Source organism: Molossus molossus, unplaced genomic scaffold, assembly GCF_014108415.1.
Source record: "Molossus molossus isolate mMolMol1 unplaced genomic scaffold, mMolMol1.p scaffold_m16_p_1, whole genome shotgun sequence".
NCBI classification, from domain to species: domain Eukaryota; kingdom Metazoa; phylum Chordata; class Mammalia; order Chiroptera; family Molossidae; genus Molossus; species Molossus molossus.
Window position 1 is genome coordinate 208,540,728 of NW_023425344.1, and position 24,425 is coordinate 208,565,152.

Consider the following 24,425-nt stretch of genomic DNA (forward strand, 5'->3'; position numbering starts at 1 on the left):
TATGGTGGATTCTAATTATGTAAAAACCCATCATTAATTTAGATAGACAGACTGACTGATCAACCAACTCATCCATCCATCATCTATCCATCCATCCATTCATGTATGTGGTGAAAAATACATTTTGAGTTCGTAAATATTCTCTTGGAAGTTTGTATAGATCATATGGTAACACTGAAGAGGCATCCAACTTGATTAGAGAGACTATTAAAGCTTCCTGGAAGAGTTGACACTAACTGAATATTTAAAAAAAAAGAAAACTTAGGTGAGAAGTGAAAGAAGGTATTGGAGGCATACAGAACAAAGGGAACAGCATGTGCAAAGGCACAGTGGCACAAAAGAGCATGACAATTCCAAGTGCAAACACAGACTAGATAAATGACGGTATTAGAGATTCCTGGGGTTTTTATAGATGTAGCAATAATTATGTTAATTGTAAAAGGGGAATCCTTATATCTCTGAAATACACAGAGAAAATATTAATGGGTAAAATTATATATTTGGTATTTGCTACAAAATAAGGGGTAATAGTGATTGGAACAGAATAGCCATGGGTTGATGGTCGTTGGGTAGAGACAGGTAATGAATACCAGGAGATTTGTTCTATTATCCTGTCTATTTTGTGGTAAGTTTATAATTCTCTGTAATAATACAGTAAAAAAAAAAGGGGGGGGGGAGAAAGTGAGGAATATAATACAGTCATAGAATTAAAGTATTATTTTCCATATGACTTCTAATATTATAAAATACCAGATCTAAATTTCAGTTCATCACAGCAATTTTCAACTGCATGATGCTAGCCAATCACATAACTCTCTGGGCCTGTGTTCAAATCTGTAAACGTAAGAGTAGTAATGCATTAACATCAAGGTACTTTTAAATACCACATTCTATGACACTAAAAAGTTATGCCCTCAGTACCCAAATTGATAAAAGTCTATTTTGTTATTTACTACAGGTTGGACCAAAAGTAGGTTTATGTTTGTATGGAAAATAATAATAATACAAAAATAAACTGTTTCTTGTACTCACGACTGTAAACCTACTATGACCCACCCTGTATATATATATGTATTTTTTTCATTTTCCTGCCATTCCTTTATTTCCCAATCCATCCTTTCTTCTCTCTCTTGTTCCAATACCTCCTTTCCCTCTTTTCCAGTCTCTTTCTCCTAATAAGCTACCCTTACTCATCAATTTCCTTACTCCTCAGCTACACCTTGCCCCTATCCATTAATACATACATACTCTTTTAAGTCATACATGCTTAATGATTTTTTTCATATTGTCCTTTAGTAGAACTCAGTCCATTTTATTCTGATTTATCCTGTGCCCATTTCCTCTGTAGGACATTTTTCTTTGCGTTCCACTCTTATGTGGTAACACATTTTTTCCTAACCCTCATCTATTTTTCCTATATAAATGGGAATAAAACAAGAGGGAGAAATTATATATGTGGGCATGACGTCACGCAATATTATGGGCCAATATGCATTACAGACACAGGAAGTTAAGACTGAAAAAAAATCACAACAAAACAAAAAACAAAGGCAGAGTTATAAGAGAAATACTAGAACTAGGCTGGGAAAAGAAGGCAGGGAGAGAGTTGGTAGGAAGAGAGAGTAGCGCCAGAGTGCAAACTAAGGCCAGAGATTCGGGTAGCAATGGGGATGTAAAAACAAGGAATTCTTGAAATAGGTGACTCCTACCAACGAAAGAAATCTTATTAAGCTGACACCAAGCAATTTCCCCAACTCTGAAGACTGGTATATATTAACCATGATAGCAAAACAGCAGGAAACAAGAGACCAGAACACAGGTCTATCTATGGAATGATGATGCTATGGAGAAGAACTTTGGCTTAAATCACAAGCAATTCTAACCTCTGCATATCAGAAAAGAACTAGAACATAGCTCAAACTAAGAAACTGGTTATAGGTAACAGTTAAAGCTCAGAGCCCTTATTAAATTTATAATATAGATTTTGATCACAATAATGATGGACCTCATGAAAAAAATATACAAATTCCTTCCTTCCTGGTGCTCATAACAATACTATATAAAACATTCAAGTATTTACTAAATGGGAAACAAGAGTGAATAAGACATAATTCCTGCCTTAGAGATAGTATAGACTAGTAGAGAAGAAAATTAAATGAGCAATTAGAAATAGGACTCATGTCATGAAAAAGTATCAGGAATGATATGCTCATAAATAAGATTTCAAGTCAGAATGATTATTCTAATCCAGGCTCTACCACATGCCACTTTTATGACTTGGGGCAGATTGTTTAACTCTGCTAAAACAAAGATTATTCACCTACAAAATGAAGGTGATGCCCTGGCCGGTTTGGCTCAGCAGTTAGAGCATCGGCCCATGGACCGGGTTCGGTTCTCGCTGAGGGATTGTACCTCGGTTGCAGTTACCTCAGTTGCAGTTTGTCCCTGGCCCTGGTTGGGGTTGTGTGGGTGGCAACCAGTGGATTTATCTCTCTCACATCGACGTTTCTCTCTCTCTTTTCCTCCCTCTCTCCCTCCTGCTCTATCTGAAGATAAATGCAAAAATATCCTCCGGTGAGGATAAAAAGGCCAAATAAACAAACAAACAAAAAACCAAAATGAAGGTGACATTGGCTAACTCAGAAGATAATAATCAAAGTAAATAATGTGAAGAGGAATACCCTTGAAAATTATAGAGTACTTTAAAAATGTAAGCATTAGGAGCAATATGAAAAGAGAAATAACATGTTAAAAGTATTAAAATGTTATTAAAATTTACTCCCTACATTGTTAACAATCAGATTTATTTACAACTATAAATACAATAACGTTTGTTAAAATTTCACTTCCTAATAAGAATAATAAAAATAAAATAGCATGTGTGGCTCCTGGATCATTTTTAAACATGGAGTAGTAGGTCAGTAGGGTTGAAAGAACTGATGTGGAAGATAAAGGTTCAGATGTGGAAAGCTAGAAGCCTGACATGTAACAATGAAAGGTATCACGCTACACAAAATACAGCATCCTTATGTTTTTTCACCTAATCATTTTAATAAAATGTGATTCGAAATAAGTTTCTTCAGGTTTCTTCGTATCTTGAATGCAAATACATTCTATGAGAAAATTAATTCATTGACATTTCCTGTCTTAATGGATGCTGAACAGGAATGGGTGGGGTGAGCATCACGAAACAAATTACCCATATCTGGATCTTCCATGTCATCGTCTTCATCTTCTTGTGTTTGCTCAATGTATGTATTATTTTCTATGTAGGATATTACTAAATCAATATCATGAAACACCAAAAATTCCACTGGCATTCCCTACAAATAATTTTAAGAAACATAACTAAAATATAATAATGCATTTATTATAAAAACATTTTACTTGTTGACACAAAAATGAAGCTAAACTTTTAACTGCAATTTTAAATTAGATAAAATAAAAAAGAAAATTAACTCCATAGTCACTATGAAAAGTATCCAAAACATATTTTATATAAAAAGATAGTGTACACTACTAAAGGAGTTGGCAAAAAAAAGAACTGAAAGTCTCACTTGCAAGAGGGGAGAGGGGTTGGGGGACTGGGAGAAAAAGATGAAGGGATTAAGAACTACAAATTGGTAATTACAAAATAGTCATGGGGATGTAAAGTACAGTATAGACAATATAGTCAATAATATTGTGATAATTATGTATGGTGCCCAATGGGTACTTGAAATATATGGAAAGGAACACTTTGTAAAGTATATGATTGGCTAACCACTACACTGTACACCTGAAACTAATATAAAATAATACTGAACATAAACTGTAATTGAAAAATAAAATTAAAAAAAAGAAAGTCTTGCTTGCTTCTTTTCACAATTACATTATACTGAAATCTGAAACATTTCAATGTTAACAGTAAATCCTACCTCAATATAAAATTAAAATGTATACAATTTTATTGCAAACAGAGCCAATCAAAATTGTTTTGAATATTCCAAAGAAATATTCAAAATAATACTTACCTACTATAATCCTACTAAAAAGTTAAACACATAAAATTTAAAAACACTGCCCAGCCAGTGTGGTTCAGTGGTTGAGTACTGACCCATGCACCAATCGGTCGCTGGTTCGATTCCCAGCCAGGGCATATGCCCAGGTTGTGGGCCAAATCCTCAGTGGGGGGCATACAGGAGGCGGCCAATCGATGTTCTCTCTCATCGATGTTTCTATCTCTCCCTCTCCCTTCCTCTCTCTCTAAAATCAATAAAGAAAAAACTTTAAAAACAAAAATACTATCTGCCCCCAGGTATTTTAAGAACGCCCAGTTCTATTTTACTTGAGATTATTTCATTAAAATGTATTTCACGCCCAGGCCGGTTTGGCTCACAGGTTGAAGCGTGGGCCTGTGGACCAGTGAGTTCCAGGTTCGGTTCTGGTCAAGAGCACGTACCTTGGTTGTGGTTCGTGCAGGAAGCAACCAGTAGATGTGTCCCTCTTGCATCGATGTTTCTCTCTCTCTCTCTCTCTCTCTCCCCCCCCTCCCTCCCTCCCTCCCAATCTGAAGATAAATAGAAAAATATCCTCAGGTGAGGATTAAAAAAAAAAATGTATTTCACTAATGCCCAACAACAACTAGATTATTTTAGTCACCTTAACCCTGACTGTAACTACACATTAGAATAAAGTTAAAGAACAGCTTTAAGTGTGTCTATTGTTTTATATCACATATATTCTTTTCAATATTATATTCAAAGCAAGCAATTTTTTACTCCTGCAGAAACATAAAGGAGCTAAAGGGAAGATTAATCAAAATCAAACTGCGGTAAACTTTTTTTTTTTTTTTATCCTCACCCGAGGACATTTTTCCATTTTTTGTTCAGATAGAGCGGGAGGGAGAGAGAGGAAGAGAGAGAGAGAGAAACATCGATGTGAAGGGACACATCGAGTGGCTGCCACCCTCACGACCAACCAGGGCCGGGGACAAACTGCAACCGAGGTAGGTGCCCTTAGTGGGAACCGAACCCGGATCTCTCTGTACCGCAGGCCAACGCTCCAACCGCTGAGCCAAACCGGCCAGGGCAGCAGTAAACTTTTTTATTAAAGTATAACATTCTCCCAGAGAAAAACACAAATTGTAAGTGTATAGTTTGATGAATTATTACAAAGTGAACATATTTCTGTAACCACCACACAAATTAAGACACAACTTTACTAGCATACCCAGAGGCCATCTTCTTGTCTCTCCCTCCCTCAAAGGTAATCATTATTCTCACTTTCATCTATAAATGTTGCCAGTTTTTGAATTTATAGAATGGAACTCTTTTTGTGATGGCTTCTTTTGCTCAGCATTATATGCAAGGTTGATCCATGTTGTTACACATAAAAACAATTTAGCCCTGGCCGGTTTGGCTCTGAGGTTAGAGCATTGGCCTGCTGTCCAAAGGGTCGTAGGTTCGATTCCGGTCAAGGGAATGTACTTGGGTTGCAGGTTCGATCCTTGGCCCTGGTTGAGGTCGTGTAGGAGACAGCTAATTGATGTTTCTCTCTCTCTTTCTCTCTCTCCCTCCCCCTCCCTTCCACTCTATCTAAAAATCAATGGAAAAATATCCTCGGGTGAGGATTAACAAAAAAAATGTTTTTAAATAAAAGCAGTTCAGCCCTGGCCGGTTTGGCTCAGCAGTTAGAGCGTCCGCCTACGGTCCAGAGAGACCCGGGTTCGGTTCCCGCTAAGGGCATGTACCTCAGTTGCAGTGTGTCCCGGACCCGGTTGGTCGTGCGGGTGGCAACCACTCGATGTGTCCCTTTCGCATCGATGTTTCTCTCTCTCTCTCTCTTCCTCTCTCTCCCTCCCACTGTATCTGTACAAAAAATGGAAAAATGTCCTCAGGTGAGTATAAAAAAAAAAAGAAAAATAAATAAATAAATAAAAGCAGTTCATTCTTTTTCAGTGCTGAAGAGTATTCATTATATAAATATACTAGTATTTATTTATTTACTTATCCACTATACAAAATTAGTTGTATTTTAACAGTTTAAGACATCCATAACTAGGATACCAGCATTAAATTTAATTCTTCTACAAACCTATTTCCCAATAACAAATACTATAGTTTTTCATCTAAGTACCTATCTACTAGCAAAAAAAGAAAAAGGCTTCCGAAAGTATTCTATTTCCTAGTCAAAAGGCAGAGCATACTAGCCCCATACTATGCATATTTGAACAATATTACAGGGTTCAAAATATTTTTATATTTAGTCTCACAAAATTTCTTCTAAGTTAGAAGTGAGGTTTTATGACTATTCCACAAACAAACAAAAAAAATGAGCCTAAAGAAGTTGATTCATTTATCTGGTCCCAGAACTAGAAGAAACAAAATTCAAGTCTTCTGATTCTTAACAGTATCTCTGCCACAGACTTAGGCAAGAGAACTCAAGTATAAACTGTCTTACAGTTTGTAAACCTATTAATCAAATTTATAGCATATGTACATGTACTATTTAGAAGATGTTCAGAATTAGAGTTCTTAATAACTATGAAAAACTTTTAAATATTTAAGAAAAAAGAGACATTAACAGAAATTTGCAAAGTAAATATAAATGGCCAGTAAAGTTTCAAAAGTTCAACTTTGTCAGTAATCAAAGACGTGAATTAAAAATAAGAACTTCCTTTGCTTTAAAGAAAGATTATTTTTTAAAATTATTATTAATGCTCAGTATTGGCAAAGATGTATGATAAACAAATAATTCTAAATCCTTTCAGTAAAAGTATATCCCTTCTGGAGTGAAATTTGACAATGTATTTTAAAAACCTTAAAAATTCCCATTTCCTTTGACAAATTTCACTTCTAAAAATTTAGCCAAAAGAAAGAATCGGTGATACTCAAAACAATATACAAGGGTAGGTATCATACCCCAATAATAAGTAATTTAATTTAAAGTGAAAAGTAAGATATATAGCATGATCCTAATTTTCTTAAAAAAAAAAAAATATATATATATATATATATATATATATATATATAAAAAGACAACTAACAAATGAAAAAAGCACACCAAAATATTAACAGCAATTATGTTTAAATAGTGGCAATTTACAGAATTTTTCTATAATAAGCATATATTACTTTAGGACCATGTGTATTAACTTTCTTTAACAAGCAGACATTGTAGACCAATACACAAAATGACTAACCTCTTCTCTTTTGAAGACCATATTAGCTTGCTGAGGAATGTCCACTTCCAAAGAGTCCCTTTTTCAAAATGGAAATAAATGTTTTATGTTGCTAATCTGAAGAATAATAGTCATCCAGGATGTCAATCTAAAAACAGAACTGTAAATTCTCACACTAAAATAAAATTTATGAAAATAGATTACAATTTCGTGAGTCAGAAATGTCACACATAAGTACAGACCAAATTTTCTGGCCTCTACCTTAATCTATATCTTTATTTAGAAAAATTTTAAGGTCTAAATTTTTTTATCCTCATCTGAGGACTTTATCTTGAGATATAGAGCGGGAGGGAGAGAAGGAGAAAGATAGAGAAACATCGATGTGAGAGAGAAGCATCGACATGAGAGAGATACACTGAGTGGTTGCCACCCACACGACCCAAACTGGGGCCAGAGACAAACCGCAACAGAAGTACTGCCCTTAACGGGATTCAACCCGGGTCTCTCAGGTCCATGGGCTGACGCTCTAAACACTGAGCAAAACCGGCCAGGACTTTAACCTGTTAACCTAGCGGGTATAAATACGTCAAACGTTGCATACAGTAAAAAGGGAATTCCCCGGTTAACAGGTTAAGGTCTAAATTTTATTCAAGCTAATGACTATAGATTTTAGCTCAGCAATTTGTTCTAACAATATTAGAATCTATTACAGATTTGAACTTACAAGTGAATAGATTACCACATTTAAATATGAGAAAAAATGATAGTGTTTTACTAAACACAGGGACTATTTCATGTTTAAGATACCTTAACAAGAGTAGAACTCCTGCTTTTCCCAGAAGACGCCAAGCAACCCATTCTGCAGTTCTTCTATCAGCTTCATATGTAGCTTGTTGACTAACAATAAAAACCAGTGGTAATCCTAGTTGGAGATGAACAGTTGAAACGTGTTGAGGATCTTCAGCAACTTCAGTCTTCATTTAAAAAAAGAACAAAATGTAATCATAATGTTTCAAATTTGGATTTAAACCCTGCTAATTCTTATTAATAAAGTCATGGATAAAAGAACAAGTCTATGAAATAAATCCAACATTCCCAGAAATGGTCTCATAATTTCTAAGTTGAATACTTCCAATGTACATTATAAAACTAACAAATTTTATGAGGTTAAACATAAAATTAAAACCATAAGGAATAAACACAGTATAAAGAAAAAACAAACAAATACAAATAAATCTGTGGTACTGACAAAGAGATAGAGATTTCAAATGAAATAGAACAGATAACTAAGGAATACATTCTTTCATATAAGAATTTAACATATAACACATTGCAGAACAATGAGGAGCATCTGAGTTAAGAGAGCAGCTTAAATACACACATCTAATTTCACTCCCTCCAGAAATCCCACGAAAACTTCAGCAGTAGGATAGTTCAGAAGAGACAAACATACATATGTGAAGAAATGAAAAGAGAAAAGGCAGCTGCTAAGGAACAGAATAACTGATTCTATAAAACAAAACTCTAAGCAAGACAATTCAATTCTAACAGAAGAATAAACCCTAAAATTGCTCAGGACCTGTCAGTGCCTGGTATCCCTGAAACTGAGAAAGAAGTAATGAAGAAAGCATGGCAGGAACGCTCTTTAAAAAAGGGAGAATAGGTCAAAGCTTTGGAGAAGTAGTTAGACCCCTACATGAGCATGGGCAACTTCCTCATACCAGGAGAAATCTGGGGGGACTTCAAGTAACAGCTGAGAGTGTGAATAGCATGCCAAAAGCAGGGGAATTAGGTAATCAGATACTAAGAGGATCCCCAGCCCCCATCCCACTCAGTTCCCAGAATGCTAGCAGCCAGACTTCTGTCTGCTGGCAGAAGACTGGAAGATCATTTTCAGGGGATCTTGAGTAACCCTGAGTCCTCTATTCTGTGCTGTTTGAACTGCCAAGCCTTTCTAGGCTGACACCAAGGTCTAGGTTCTCAGCTTAGCCCTCCAACCAGGCACCGACTTCAAAACTACATTACATAATTCATGGTAAGCATAACAAAGTGAAATGAGATTAGAGAATCTCCCCTCTCATTACCTATCTTTAAAAAAATAGTTTTTTAAAACAGCAAGAGAAAAATACATGAACAAAAATTTTAGGACGGGGCACAACTTCAAGTCACAATGTTGTAGCCAAAGAAGAAACAGATTTTTAGCAAAGCTTAGGATAAGTCCTAATCCTGCCTCCAATTGCAAAAACAGTACTGGTAAGTAGACAAAATTCTGAATTCTTAATAATATCTCAATATTGAAAGAAGAGGGAATGAGGCTGGAGAGAAACAAGGAAGAACTGTAAAGTGAATGGATATCTCTCTTTCAGGGCTCTATGCTGAAATGGGAGATCAAAACAAATTCATAGGGTATTCTCCCCATGGAAATAAAATAAATGTCCCTCCTCCAATGTGAAGAACAGGGGAAAAGACTTACATACTTTTTTTTTTTTTTTTAATGTGTCATCTTTTTTTTTTTTTTTTTAATGTTTTCTTTATTGATTTTAGAGAGAGGAAGGGAGAGGGAGAGAGAGATAGACACATCAATGAGAGAGAACATCGATTGGCCACCTCCTGCAAGCCCCCCACTGGGGATCAGGCCCACAACCTGGGCATGTGCCCTGACCGGGAATCAAACCGGCGACCTCTTGGTGCATGGGCTGCTGCTCAACCACTGAGCCACACCAGCCGGGTTATACTGCTTTTTTAAAAAAAAAATTGTTTGAAGCCAAAATCAAACTAAACAAAACTGACTCAAAATAAAGAACTCAGGAATGAAGCCAGTAAAATTGGGGCTGGTGAGCTCTGAATCCATTTAAATGTAGAAGCAAGGCTTTTTAAAAAGTGAAAATCATGGTTATAGAACATAAAATAAATATTATAAACCTTAATATGTAAAAATGACACAAAACTAACAATAATCAGCAGGGTAAGAGAAACTGGGATGGAAATAAATGTATAAAATTAGTTTTATCATCTTTCACAGCAAGGGGTGAACAAATACTATCTTAAATGAAAGCATAGTTTTTTTTAAAAATAATGATTTAATTTCCTAATGTTTTTCATAATTATTTTCAACACTTATGATGGTATTTCCTAAGAGCCCTCTAATGATGAAGAAATGGTTTATCAAAAGTTCCATAATCCCACTAGCTTCACATCAGTCTCTTTTTCTTCTATTAAATTCAAATAAGATTAAACATAATCTTATTATAAAGCAGCATATGCAATATGTGATAGCCATTAATCCATTCATCCCTCTATTTGTGAGTGTCTTCATGGAGCAGAAATGACTGTTGTGATGGTCACCTGACAGTTCATTTCTGAGTGATGGGATTAGGCGGCTTTAATTTTTTTTTTCTTTATACTTTGCTGCACTGTTTGAATTATTTATAATACATATGCACCATTTTTATTTAAAAAGGACGTGCTGAGTGAAAAGTCCTACTGAAGGTTTTACACATGCTCAGGACAACACTTCAAATTTTCAGAGAGAAAAGTCTGCTGATCACCAACACCTACTGAGTCTCTATACCTACTGAGTCTATAAAATCTTCCAGGCTAACACTAGAGAAAGAGGAACATCAGAAATGTTGTACTTCCAATATTCACCAACTTTTAAAATAGTGATCAAAATATTCACAAGAGGTCTTTTCTTGATCATGATGTGGTCTTTGTGATCTCAGGGTGGTCACAGAGCACTATAACTACCACAGCATATTTACACAAGGCTATATTTGGGTTTCAATGCAACAATACTTCAAGGCATTAAATGAACATTTTATAAACAGTCTATCATCTCTTCTACCCTTAATAAGCAAATACTCCTAAATTCCTCTAAATTAAAGACATATATTTCTAAGGAAAGGAGAAAAGATTTAGCTCGTCTAAGTAAAATGCATCTATGCGAATCAAAACAATAAATTTAATGTACGAATTATCTAATATATTAAAATAAGACACATACCAACAGAGGTGCTTCCATTGACTTAATAAATCGATAAATGTTCAATGTGGTCAATGGCTGTCCCATTAGTGTTCTTCTACACTGCTGGGTCAAGTCCAAAACTGGTTTACAATGGAAAAAGTAGAGATGTGCATGTTCTATATCCTCCATGCTGTAAATTAAAAATCAGGGACCAGACTCACTTGAAGTTCAATGTGCGATCCTTCTACCATCCAGAAAGACATAATAAATCTCTTTAAGTCTCATGCTTTTGAATTAATGTTTCAGTAAAAACCTAAAAAAGTATAATAAAATGGACCTAAGCTAAAGATACAGAATATTAAAGAAAATTAACCATATTTTTAACAAAATACATGGGTTGCATAAGTAATTTTTTCCCTGAAGTCTTTCATATGGTAGCTTCTAAATCAGGGTAGAGGCAGCTCGACATAAATTTTTGTTTAAATAAAAGGCTGTCACCTTGAGAACAATAAAATTATCTTCAAATAGTATTTATTTTCTTTTTGTTGCTGTTCTTATTAATCATCACCTGAGGATATTTTTCCATTGAATTTTAGAGAGAGTGGAGAGAAGGAAGGGGGGGAGGGAGAGGGAGAGGAGAGAGACACATCAACTGGTTGGCCTCCTGCACAACTTGACCAGAGCTGGGGATCGAACTTGCAACCCAAGTACATGCCCATGAACTGAAGCAAACCCTTCATCCTTCTGTCCCAGGGCTCACGCTCTCACTGCTGAGGCAAACCAACCACGGCTAGTTTATTTTCTAGAGATATGCTAAATAAAGCTTTCTAACACAAATTTTCTAGGTTTATTTTAAACCCAAATCTGTTTTGAATAAACTTCAGTTAACACATGCCTTAAGATAGAAACCATGTGATACTTTGTGGGAGTTTGTGAGTTTGTATCTGAAATATTATAAAACTCGGCAAATATGGCTTATAATTTGAGTTTTGGCATTCCCCTCAATATGAGAATTCAAAGATAAACTTATAGTGGGTAAGTATGATTTGCCAAAATTAAAATAACATTTTAAAAAATCCCCATATGGCATTAGTAGAGTTTGGCAAAATACTGCAATTTTTTTAAAATGTTATTTTATTTCTTGATACATACTTAAACTGAGCTCAAAGGTTCACTGATTTCCAATGTAATTATAAAGCAATTTCTAATAGATTCAATGATTAAAGAAATGATCACTTGCCCAGCCAGTGAGGCTCAATGGACTGAGTGTGGTCCCATGGACTGAGAGGTTCTATTCCTGGTCAGGGCACATGCCCAGGTTGTGGGCTCAGTCTCCAGTAGGGGGTGTGCAGGAGGCAGCCCATCAATGTTTCTCTCACATCAATGTTTCTATCTCTCTCTCCCTTCTTCTCTTTCTAAGAAATCAATAAAAACATATTCTTTAAAAAAATAAATGATCACTCAAAGATGTACTTAATGCAAGCTGTATATTAGGCCCTATGCTAAAATACAAAAGACTAATATGAATAAGACAATTCAAATCCATGAGGGGCTTAAACTAAAAGAGATATATTTAGTAAAACAATTAAAATGTAGTTTATAAGTGCTATAATATACAAAGTGCTATGAGAACAAAGAAATATTTACTTCTGCCTCTAGTTGAGGAAGAGAAAGAAAGGGTTCAGGAAGATTATCACAGAGATTAAAAGGGAAAGAAAGACTTCTCCAAGATAAAACAAATGGGTACTTCAGACAAAAGAAATAGTATAGCACATGCGTTTTTGAGGGGATCCTAAATAGTCACATATTGAAAGGAAAGTGTTGAGAGCAGGAGGACCTAGCTGAGGCTGGAACTCATCATAGAAATAACAATGTTGGAAAGTTATTTAATCAGGGATCATTTGATTATAGATAACAGAAAGCAAAAAGGGGGGTGGGGGAGAAACACTTATTGGAAGTTTAGAAGCGAATCTCACAGAATACAAGGAAAATTAAAGTAACAGGACCAGAGAATAAATGTAGAGATCTGAACAGCAAGAGTTCTAAGACCTTCATTTTGCTGTTACTCTTCAGCTCCCAACTCTCCAGAAAGACAACTTTCTCTGCTTTACTTCTATATGGGCAAAACATTCCTGTAAGCAAGAGAGTCAAAACACTATAAGCGTTTTTTTCTAAGTTTCTGGGAAAGGGAATCTCATTTGCTCAGGTAAGCCAAAGCTTGGTTGGGCCTAGGTCAGGTGATTCCCTCTGAATTAATTCAGTGTGATATGTATGGAGTGAAGGTAACATTCATCTTGGCCTATACACAGATTCTTTAAGAAGGGAATACAGGGAGTTAGCAGAAAGTACTGGTGTCTCTGTGGCATGCTACCTCTTTTACTACTTGTCAGTATACACCCTTCTTAACCAAAATATAATTTCAAGCATTAAAGCCCAACATTATATAACAATTAATATATTAGTCTCATCCACTATTATAGCCCAGCAACTGGAATAGCGCCTAGCACACAGAAGGTTTTCAATAAATATTTATTAAATGAAAGAATAAAGACATGAAAGAAAAAAAGGCATTTGCCTCTCCCCCATTAGGAGACAATCCAAAGTTATAGCCAGCTATTTCATCCAGATGTGGTGTCACAGGACCACTGTATTCTATTCATAGTCGTTCCTCATTATAGCAGGTCCAGGTAAAACTCCTCACCATCTTGTTATCCATAAATAAATGAGAATTCAAATATCTCCAATATATCATATACTCAAAAGGATATAAAAAAAATGGGATAACTGTACACGTCTTAATTCCCATTTTAAAAGGGGAAAAAAGCAAATACCCTTCCAGAACATTACTGTGCTTAGTCATAGGTCAGAATGAAAAATATATGTAGTAAATCTTATTGAACAGGATTTGTAAAGTAAATGACAGGACTTATATTACCCTGTCCATAAATAACCACTCCCTGTGTTTTAAGCATGTCACTATTATTTGCAATTATTCATTGCGTATCTGAAAAACAAGCTGGTAACACAAGAGAAAGTACAAACAACAAACCCTAAGAGAAACTGTGCAACCACCACAGAATCACCATAGGGTGAGGAATAACAAGATCTCCCCTGTTCCAGGACGGGAAATTGGCAGTTGGGAGTAGCAAAGTAGCTGGCTAAACGACTTATTGTATCCTGAGACTCAGTGACTACTTACAGTAAAGCTTTATGGTACTGTCAGCATAACTCTCAGATTGTTAAAAACATTCCTTCTTATAGGAGTAGTAAACATGCATCAAGTTTTATTTAACTCATTAATGAGGGAACCAGCAGAATGACAATTCAATACGAGACTAATGGAAAAGGAAAGCTGGCTGTCATACAGAGCAACAAAAGCATAACTTCTCTTGCAGGAACTTTATTTTCTGCCAACCCATTGCCTGCCCCCAACCCCCAATCATTTAACTTTACCAGTTTTCTATGCACTAACCTCTAAATTTACAGAGCTGTAAAATGTCTGGGATTTAATTAATTGTGTGTGGTATACCAAATAATCATTATTTTCTGAGAGGTCGGCAAAAGGACTCAAAAAACTTGCATGGTATAAAAAGGTCACATGATCACCATTTGACCTTGCTTTGGACTAATTTTTCTGAAGAGCATTTTAAAGAAAGTCTTTAAAATGCACTGGTTATTCCTTGAATTCCTAAATAAAGTAAAGAAAAATTTAACCCTACATTACCCAGACAACAGTCAAAAGAAGGCCTCTACTTAAAATTGTAAGCTAGGAGTAGGCAAAAAAGATAAACATCTAAAATATTCCATTCAAAACTGTACTTAAGCCCAGCCAGTGTAGCTCAGTGGTTAGGTGTCGAACCATGCACCAAGAGGTCGCCAGTTGGATTCCTGGTCAGGGCACATGCCCAGGTTGTGGGCCTGATCCCCAGTGGGGGGCATGCAGGAGGTGGCCGATCGATCTTCTCTCTCATCGATGTTTCTATCTCTCTCTCCCTCTCCCTTCCTCTCTCTCTCTAACATCAATAAAGGGGAAAAAAAAAAAACTGTACTTAAGCCTGGCCGATGTGGCTCAGTGGTTGAGCGTCGACCCATGCACCAAGAGGTCGCCAATTCAATTCCCGGTCAGGGCACATGCCCAGATTGTGGGCCTGATCCCCAAAGCGGGGCATGCAGGAGGCAGCCAATCGATGTTCTTTCTCATTTCTGATGTTTCTCAGAAACATCAAACACATGATGTTTCTATGTGTCTCCCTCTCTACTTCCTTTCTCTCTAAAATCAATAAAGAAAAATTATTTTTTAAAAAACTGCACTTAAATATATTTGAGATTATAACAAAGTAATTTACAGAACTCTCAGAAAGAATTTCTAGAGCTTAATTATGAATGCTGCTATTTTATCACTTATCTCATCATTGTAGGAGGTCTATTCCTAAAATACACTTGGCCAGTCATAGGATCACATCTTGTGGCTTATCCATATTGTCTTTATTCACCTTAGTCTAGCATCATTTTCATTTTCAGATGGTAGTACAGCAGATGATAGAAATGAAGGGAATTTCAGGTTTCATTTATCTATTCACATCTGCTTACAATTCCTCTTAGACAAGTCCATGCTGTGAGAGTATAATAGAAAAATAATAAATAACTAATGTGAAATAAGTAAACTTCAAATTGTGGACATATGCCTCTCATACATACCCAATACTTTCCAAAAGAGCGATTTCTGTGGTTAAAACAAATTGGTATGTGGTCCCATACACAAAAGCAGCTTCCATGACTGCCTTATGCTCTGAAGGAGAGATAAGGGAGTTGGGAAAGAGAAGGAGTTAGTTTGTATGACTCTACATAAATGTCTGTTCTCTAGACTGCCCTACACCCTTTTATGCTCTATTATATTTAAAGAAAAAATCCTTTGTAGGAATCCCATTTGGGAAAATGCGGGCTGTTAAGGAATATAAAATTAGTTATATTTCAAAATATAACATGAAAAATCAGTGATAGTTTCCTCCTCATAGTAGGGAAGAGAATATGAATCCACCACACAACTTTTATATGTTATATAATTATATATGTATGTATCTGTGTATTATTTCTGGCTTCTTTTTTTTAAGTCAAATTTATTCTTAAATATAGTTTAAGGAGACAAATCATTCTATAGGCACATTAAGAACAAAAAACAATTTTCCCACCTTCCACCCCATTTCCAATTTCCAAGGGACAACTACTTTCTCTCTCTCTCTTTTTTTTTTTTTTTAATCCTAGCCTAAGGACATTGTTTGCATTTATCTTCAGGTAAGAGTGGGAGGGAGAGAGGGGGGAAGAGAGAGAAAGAAACATCAATGTGAGAGAGACACATCGACTGGTTGCCACCCACATGACCCCAACCTGGGCCGGGGACAAACTGCAACCAAAGCACATGCCCTCAGCAGGAACCGAACCCAGGACTCTCTGGTCCACGGGCCGACACTCTAACCACTGAGCCAAACCGGCCAGGGCAGGGACAACACCTTTCGACTCCTTTACTATTTCTTTGTGTATTTACCTCCAATTCTTTAAGTTAACATTGTTATACTCTTATTTCCTAATTTTTTTGTGTTAGATTATCTATTGACTTCTCACTGTGGAAGATGATAAATTAGCTGTTTTCCAAAACCCCACTCCACAAATATACACATTTCTATACCCAATAAAGTTCTAATTTTTCCAATATAGTTCTAACTTTTATTAAATCAATAGTATTTACATTGTTATGAGTCAGTAAGTACTATTTACAAATGAGCCATATAGTACAAAATGGACACTTTTTTTGAATAACTTTTTTTTCACTATAGTTATACCTATTTTTTTTTTATTTTTGTATAGATTTCTTACTAACTTATTCCTAAATTCTTGCACAATTATCTAACCTTCTTAATACTTCAAATATATCAGGTACCCTATATATTCCTTCTTCTTGGAGACTTCTCTGCAGAAATGCCCAATATAGACTATTGCTACTTGACCTAATGCACAATTTTCATCCTGAGGACTTACTTCATCATCCTCCTGTGGATCTCTTATTCTCTCTCTTGTATTAGATCTGTTGGCCTTTAACCCACATCTTCTGAACTGATTTTCCCCCTTGCTCCCATTCTCTAGCACTTCCTATGAAAGCATATACAGAATACACATTTTTTGTAAGCATGTACTTCTGAAAGTATCTTTATTCTACTTTCATAACCAACTCTAGTTGTCTGCTTATAGAATTCGAGGTTCAAGTCACTTCTCCTGAGAATTTTGAAAGCATTGCTCCATTTTCTTCATTTTCCAGGGCTGCAAATGAGAAATCCAATGCCATTTTTTTTCTTGATCCTTTTTTTTTTTTCTATTTATTAATTTTTTTTTTTTTTTTTTTTTGGTATGTGCCCCTAGTGGGAACCGAACCCAGGACTCTCTGGTCCGCAGGCTGACACTCCAACCGCTGAGCCAAACTGGCCAGGGCCAGTTTCCAATATTCTGAAATTTCAAAATGAGATGCTTTGGTGTGGCTCTACCTTCATCCACTATGCTGGGACTCAATGGGCTCTTTCTATTTGGAAGCTTGAATCCTTCAGGTGTGGGAAATTTTCTTCAAGTGCTTCTTTAAAGATTTCCTCCTTTTCATATTGCCCCCCGCTTTTCTCCTCACTGTCATTTCCAGGCAGTTACCTTGCCCTCCGCCACCTAATCTTCTACCACTTATATCACATATCATCAGATAGTCCACCCACCACTCTGCCTTGTTGGAGTCATCCACCACCCCAGCCAGGGTCACTCCCCCTCGTTACACAAAGATTTTAGCTTCTGTCACACTGTCACTTTCTCCAATACTACTCTAGTCCTAATCCTTGGTGATTTTATCCTCATAGATGATCCTTTCAAAATCCTTGGCCTTCTCTATAGACTCCAATGATCTTTCTTCAACCCGACCGTAACCACTCACTGCTATGGTCCCACTGCAGGTCTTTGATCAGCAATCACTGTAAACTCCTCCATAATCTCAATGCCTAGGATCCCCACTCCACCTCCATATCTCCATCTGACTAGGCCACTCAGTCCAGCACATAACTCTAACCCTCCAGGACCTACAGTATTACCACTTCTCACTGTCAGTCACCCTCAGGTCCTCTCTTCCCTCATAACCCAGCTTAAATTCCATGGACACTCTTTATAATCATCCCCCTGCTCATCTGGCTAAAACACAATCCAGGTTAAATCAAATGCTCTACCTATTCTGTATTTACACAATGATTGACAAATTTAGATTTTTGACAAATCTAGAAAAGTACGTCATAAACAGTAAATACCAAAATATTTGAAAAGAAAGCCAGTCAGTCAATATTTTCTGAATACTATGAACTACTATACCAGGTACCGTGAGGACTGTAAGGAAACAAAAACAGGAACAGCTAACACAAAGCATCTAATATATACTAGGAACTATTTTAATTATTCAAACTCATATGGTCCTCACAATAACGCTAAGAGGTAGGCACAATTTTTTTCACCATTGTAGAGATTAGGACACAGATTAAGTAAACTGTCCAAGGTCATCCTATAAGTAATTGATGGAGCAGGGAGCCTAACCTAGGCAGTCTGGCTCCAGAGTTCTTATTCAACCACTATATTTTGCTGTCCGATTAAAAACAGAAAACATAATAGTAAAGGTGCTTTAAATTTATTTTAGAATTTAAGCTTGTGATAAAAATACACTATTTTAAGTTCTTCAATACACTCACACAAGTACAGATGCACAGCAAAGATTACAGTGAAAGTTAATGAATACCTGGTGTTCCGATGGCTCTTACATATGAAAATGCAATGTTTGCTTTTCCTTTCAGAGCATTTTCTATATTCTGAAGGTCTTCGAGGGTGGTAATATATTTTACTTCATTAAAAAGAAGGGCACTAAAATAAAGAGATGTAATTAGTAATTACAGAAAAATCTGGTATCAACTTATTTAATACATATTTGTTGAATAAATTAAGGAACCTAGTAAAAAAATTTAATAAGAACCTAAGCATTATAATGCTAAACTACAATCACTCTCTAAATCATTAGTCTGTCTCTGAGAACATCGACCAGGAACAGTTGTGAGAAATAGTGCTCCTTCACCATCACAACCACCTCAATGAATTTAAGCTGTAGTCACTAACATCCTAGTCTGGTCAAAAATCCCTTATGGTTAGTTCTCTCAGTCTGAATACATCTGAGCCCTTCACACATCTAAAACACAGGCTTTTTTTCCGTGGACCATAAGGTCCTGCATGACCTAGCCCTTGCCTACTTTCCAAACTCATTTTGTTCTACCATCCTCAATCCCACCATAGTTTACACATACCTCAGGGCCTTTGCACACACAACTCTCTCTGCTGAAAGCTATTCCCGGAGCTTCTTCTCATACATCTGGTCTTTGGGAAACCTTCTCTGTTGGTACTGTGTAAGTAGGTCTGTACCATGTTCCTCTTTTATTTCACACTATTTGATTCCTTCCTAGTACTTATCACTATTTATAAATATTTATATATTTATGTGCTTGTTTATCCCTTCCTCTCTCACTAAACTGTTAGCGTCACGAGGCAGAAACCTTGCATATTTTAACACTATTTCCAAATAACTTAGAATAGAGCCTAGTACACCATAAGTAATCAATAAATATTTGTTGAATGAATAAGAGAAAAAGTAGGGTAGAAAATATTTATTCCCATTCTTCACTTGAAGAAATGAAAGTTCAAAATACTGAAAAGCTTATTTATTCAAAAACATTTACTGAATCCAGGAGCTAGAAACAGAACACAAAACAGGTCTCTTATTCCTAGTTCAGTGATCCTTCCACTTGACCAAATCATCTTTTCAATGTGTAAATCAGACTAATTTTTCATCCAAAAGAATCTTCTTTATATAAATTCTATAACAACTCATTTCATTTCATGTGTGTGTGTGTGTGTGTGTGTGTGTGTGTGTGTGTATTTTTGTTAGGCAAACTTTAAAGATATTTAAAAGTTGTTCCAAGTACACATACTTAAATAAGCAAAAGTTTACTCAACTATCTCCAACAAAATAGTCAAGCATGGTTTTCCTATTATGGAAAGCTTGGCACTCTCTGCTAGTATTGCAGTTCTTAAACTCTTTGGCATCAGGATACCATTAAAGCCTTAAAAATTACTGAATTTCTCAAAGACCTTTTGTTTATGTAGGTTACATCTACCAACAGTTGCCAAAATAGAAATCAAAAGAGGAGTTTAGACTTCCGGTCAAGATGGCAGAGAAGGTAAACACAGTACTCACTTCTTCCCACAACCATGTCAAAATTATAACTAAACTACAGAATAACCAACATTCAGAACTGCCTGAAATCAAGCTGACTGAAAGTCCTACAACTACTAAATTAAAGAAGAAGCCACACAGAGACTGGTAGGAGAAGCAGAGGCACAGATGGGCTGGTCCCACACCCATGTGTGGTGGATAAAAATCAGGAGGGACACCTCGGCTGGGAAGGTCCTCCCTGAGGAGTGAGGGGTCCCCGTCCCACACCAGGTCCCTCAGCTCAGAGTTCCAGTGCCAGCAAGAGAAGTCCCCATAACTCTGGCTGTAAAAATCAGTTTGAGGCTAAGGGAGGCTGAGGCTGCTAGAGTCCCAGGCAGTTCCTCTTAAAGGGCCCTCACATGTACATACTTGGACTCTCTTCCTCTGGACTCCAGTGTTGGGGAGACAGCTTGAAACCTAGAAGCCCTTCCCCCATGGGGAAGCCAGAGGGTACCATATCCAGGACTCCAGCAACCTGGCTCACACTGTTTGCCCTGCCCTGGTAATTCCTTGGGGCTCTGCCTCACTCAACTTAAGGGCACATCCAAGTTATTTCCAGTGGCTTTACCACAGATTTGGCCTGTCTTGGCTCTTGCCTCAGATTTTCCTAAATTCTCTCAAACAAACAGCATTCAACCTCAGCAATTCCCACATCTCTCACTAAGTGGACCAAGGCCCAGCACTAAAAATAGCCAGCCTTGGTTTACAGCTTGGTTTTGCCTAGGCACCTCCAAGCGCAGCACAAGAAGCAGTCATCTGCAGATCACTTTGTAGCTTATGCATGGTGGCCCCAGGTAGATCACAGGCAGTGGCTGACCTTGCCCCAGAGCCAGCACACCTAGTGGACAGCTTCAGACCACGTTTAAGCACCCACCCCCCGACCAACCACCTCTATAAGTGACATATTCAAGGAGTGGACTCAGTGGGTACCAGAGCCCTGATGAAGTAAGTTTTGCTCTGTGCAGTGGGCCCTTGCACAGCTGATCATTCAAGGTTGTCAGAGGTCAGTGAACACTGCCAGTCCTTGCAGCTGATCAGCCTAAGTAAAATACTCCCATTGACATGCCAACAGCAATCAAGACTTAATTACAACAGAAGGGTGGACAGTCCACATGAGGGGTGCACCTCGAAGGCCCAGTTGGGGTGACCCCAGGGAGGCTGTGCCACTGAAACCTACAGGACACCTACTACAATAGGCAACCCTACAAAGCCTAGGAGACATAGTGACTCTACCTAATACATAAAAACAAACACAGCAAGGCAGCCAAAATGAGGAGACACCAAAGCATGCCCCAAATGAAAAAAAAAAAAAAAAAATCCAGGGAAAGAACTAAACAAAAAGGAGGTAAGCAATCTGACAGATACAGAGTTCAAAAGACTGGTTATAAGGATGTTCAAGAAACTTAGTGAGGACCTCAAGAGCATAAAAAAAAGGACTAGTCAGAAATGAAGGCTGCACTAGCTGAAATAAAGAATAATTTACAGGAAATCAATAGTAGAGTAGGTAAAGCCAAGAAGCAAACCATTGATTTGTAATGTAAGGAAGCAAAAAACACCCAATCAGAACAGCAAAAAGGAAAAAGAATCCAAAATCATGAGAATAGTGTAAGGAGCCTCTGGGACAACTTCAAGTGTACCAACATTTGCACCATGGGAGTGCCAGAAGGAGAAGAAAGACAGCAAGAAACTGAAAACCTATTTGAAAAATAAAGACAGAAAATGTCCCTAACTTGGTGAAGGAAACAGACATACAAGTCCAGGAAGCACAGAGCGTCCCAAACAAGATGAACCCCAAGAGGCCCACACCAAGACACATCATCATCAAAATGCAAAAGGTTCAAGACAAAGAGAGAATCTTAAAAGCAGCAAAAGCAGTTAGTTACCTAAAAGAGAGCTCCCATAAAACTGTCAGCTGATTTCTCAAAAGAAACTTTGCAGGCCAGAAGGGAGTGGCAAGAAATATTCAGAGTGATGAAAAGCAAGAACCTACAACCAAGATTACTCTATCCTGCAAAGCTATCATTTAGAATCGATGGCCATATAAAGACTTTCCCAGACAATAAAAAGCTAAAGGAGTTCACCACCACCAAACCATTATTATATGAAATGTTGAAGGGTCTTCTTGAAGAAAAAGATAAAAAATATGAACAAACAAAATGGCAATGAATACATATCTATCGACAATTGAATCTACAAACAAAATGAACAAGCAGAACAGAAACATTCTCATAGATACAGAGAACATTTTGTTGGTTGCTAGTTGGGAGGGGGGTTGGGGGAATGGGTGAAAAAGGTGAAGGGATTAAGAAGTACAAATTGGTTGTTAGACTGACAAACCTCAGAGGGAAAGGGGGGTGTGCAGGAAGAGATAAACCACAGAAAGTATATGCTTACGTGCATAATCAATGGACACAGACAATAGGGTGGAGAAGGCAAAAGGGGTGTGGGAATGGAAAGGAGGAGAGGGTCAATGGGAAAAAAAGGGGGAACATCTGTAATAATTTCAAAACTAAAGACCAATTTTTAAGAAACAAGAATTTAAAAATATTTATTAATTCTTTTTAAAATAATAAATACCATCGCATATTAATATAAATAATACTTTCTTATTTTAAAAAACAATTTTCCAAAACAAAAGAAAAACTTAGTGAAAAGAGTGGCACTGTTTTACATTTCTGCGTATCTCCTTAATATTGAACTAAATAAAAAACAGCTGGATTCTCATATCTGCTTCTGCATTCAATCTGTTCTAACATCACACAACATATCATATAGCCTCTGGAAACTGCACTTACAAAAGAATGAAAGGGAAAAAAGGTAAATAATGTCTTAGTATTATTATAAAAGTACTGTGGTTTCATGGACAGCCTAAACTACTGCCCTAAATTACACTGGCTTAACTATTGACTTTTTATTACAGACTTCTTCAACTTTAAAAAAGAAATGTAAAACTTGATCTTCTATAATTCCCAGGGCTCTTGTTTTATTTTTTAAAAGAAATATTTACAGAGCAGTACTCACTAGTGCTAGATATTTGCACATGTTTTCATTTAAATCCTCAACGATATTCTTGGAATATTCTTTTTCAACACACAAAGGAAACAGTCTGAGGGATTAAATAATCTGCTCCAGATCATACTGGTAGTCACTGGTAGAGCTGAGACTCAAATCTGGGCTTTCTAACACTAAGGCCAGGACTTTTTTTTTTTTTATCCTCACCTGAGGACTTTTTTTTTTTTTTTTGCATTTATTTTCAGATAGAGTGGAAGGGAGAGAGGAAAAGAGAGAGAGAAACATCAATGTGAGAGAGACACATCGAGTGGTTGCCACCCACACAACCCCAACTAGGGCCAGGGACAAACCACAACCGAGATATGTGCCCCTTGTGGGAACTGAACCCGGGACTCTATGGTCCACGGGCAGATGCTCCAACCGCTACGCCAAACCAGCCAGGGCAAGGCCAGGACATTTACACTACATTATTACTGACTACTCTTGCAAATGGGAAACCAGGTGGAAAGTGAGGCAACTAATGAATGGCAATGGAGTGTTGGTGGTTATCTGGTCTATTAGTGGCTTATACATTTTGGCTAACAAGTCCAGGATCCCTCATATTTCAAAACAGTTGGGATAATAAACACACACACACACACAGCTGGAAGGTGCCATCTAGTAAATTCTAGCCTTAGGAAGTATATCTACCCTTTAAACTCTGTTGCTCTAGCAGCTCTAATCTATATGCTTCAAAATTCAGATCTGGGAGAAGAAATCTCCCTAACCTTTTTCTCCAATAAGAATAGACAAATATAAATTAATAAAAGCTGCCTGGCAGGTGTGGCTCAGTGGTTGAGCATCGACCCATGCACCAAGAGGTCATGGGTTCGATTCCTGGTCAGGGCACATGCCCAGGATGTCTCGGCCAAATCCCCAGTAAGGGGCACGCAGGAGGCAGCCAATCGATGTTCTCTCATCAA

The 24,425-nt window shown here is 37.0% G+C and overlaps 1 protein-coding gene across 2 annotated transcripts in view; it reads right to left on the reverse strand.

The window, feature by feature from the left end:
* TXNDC16 (thioredoxin domain containing 16) overlaps window positions 1-24,425 on the reverse strand; it is a 94,766-nt gene that overhangs the window by 50,888 nt on the left and 19,453 nt on the right. For both annotated transcript variants that reach the window (XM_036276285.1, XM_036276275.1), the window contains exons 5-10: window positions 18,931-19,052; window positions 15,825-15,915; window positions 11,166-11,316; window positions 7,970-8,136; window positions 7,184-7,241; window positions 3,200-3,323 (exon numbers count right to left, since the gene is read on the reverse strand). In XM_036276285.1, the coding sequence (XP_036132178.1) occupies window positions 3,200-3,323; window positions 7,184-7,241; window positions 7,970-8,136; window positions 11,166-11,316; window positions 15,825-15,915; window positions 18,931-19,052 (713 nt within the window). The remainder of the gene's footprint in view (window positions 1-3,199; window positions 3,324-7,183; window positions 7,242-7,969; window positions 8,137-11,165; window positions 11,317-15,824; window positions 15,916-18,930; window positions 19,053-24,425) is intronic.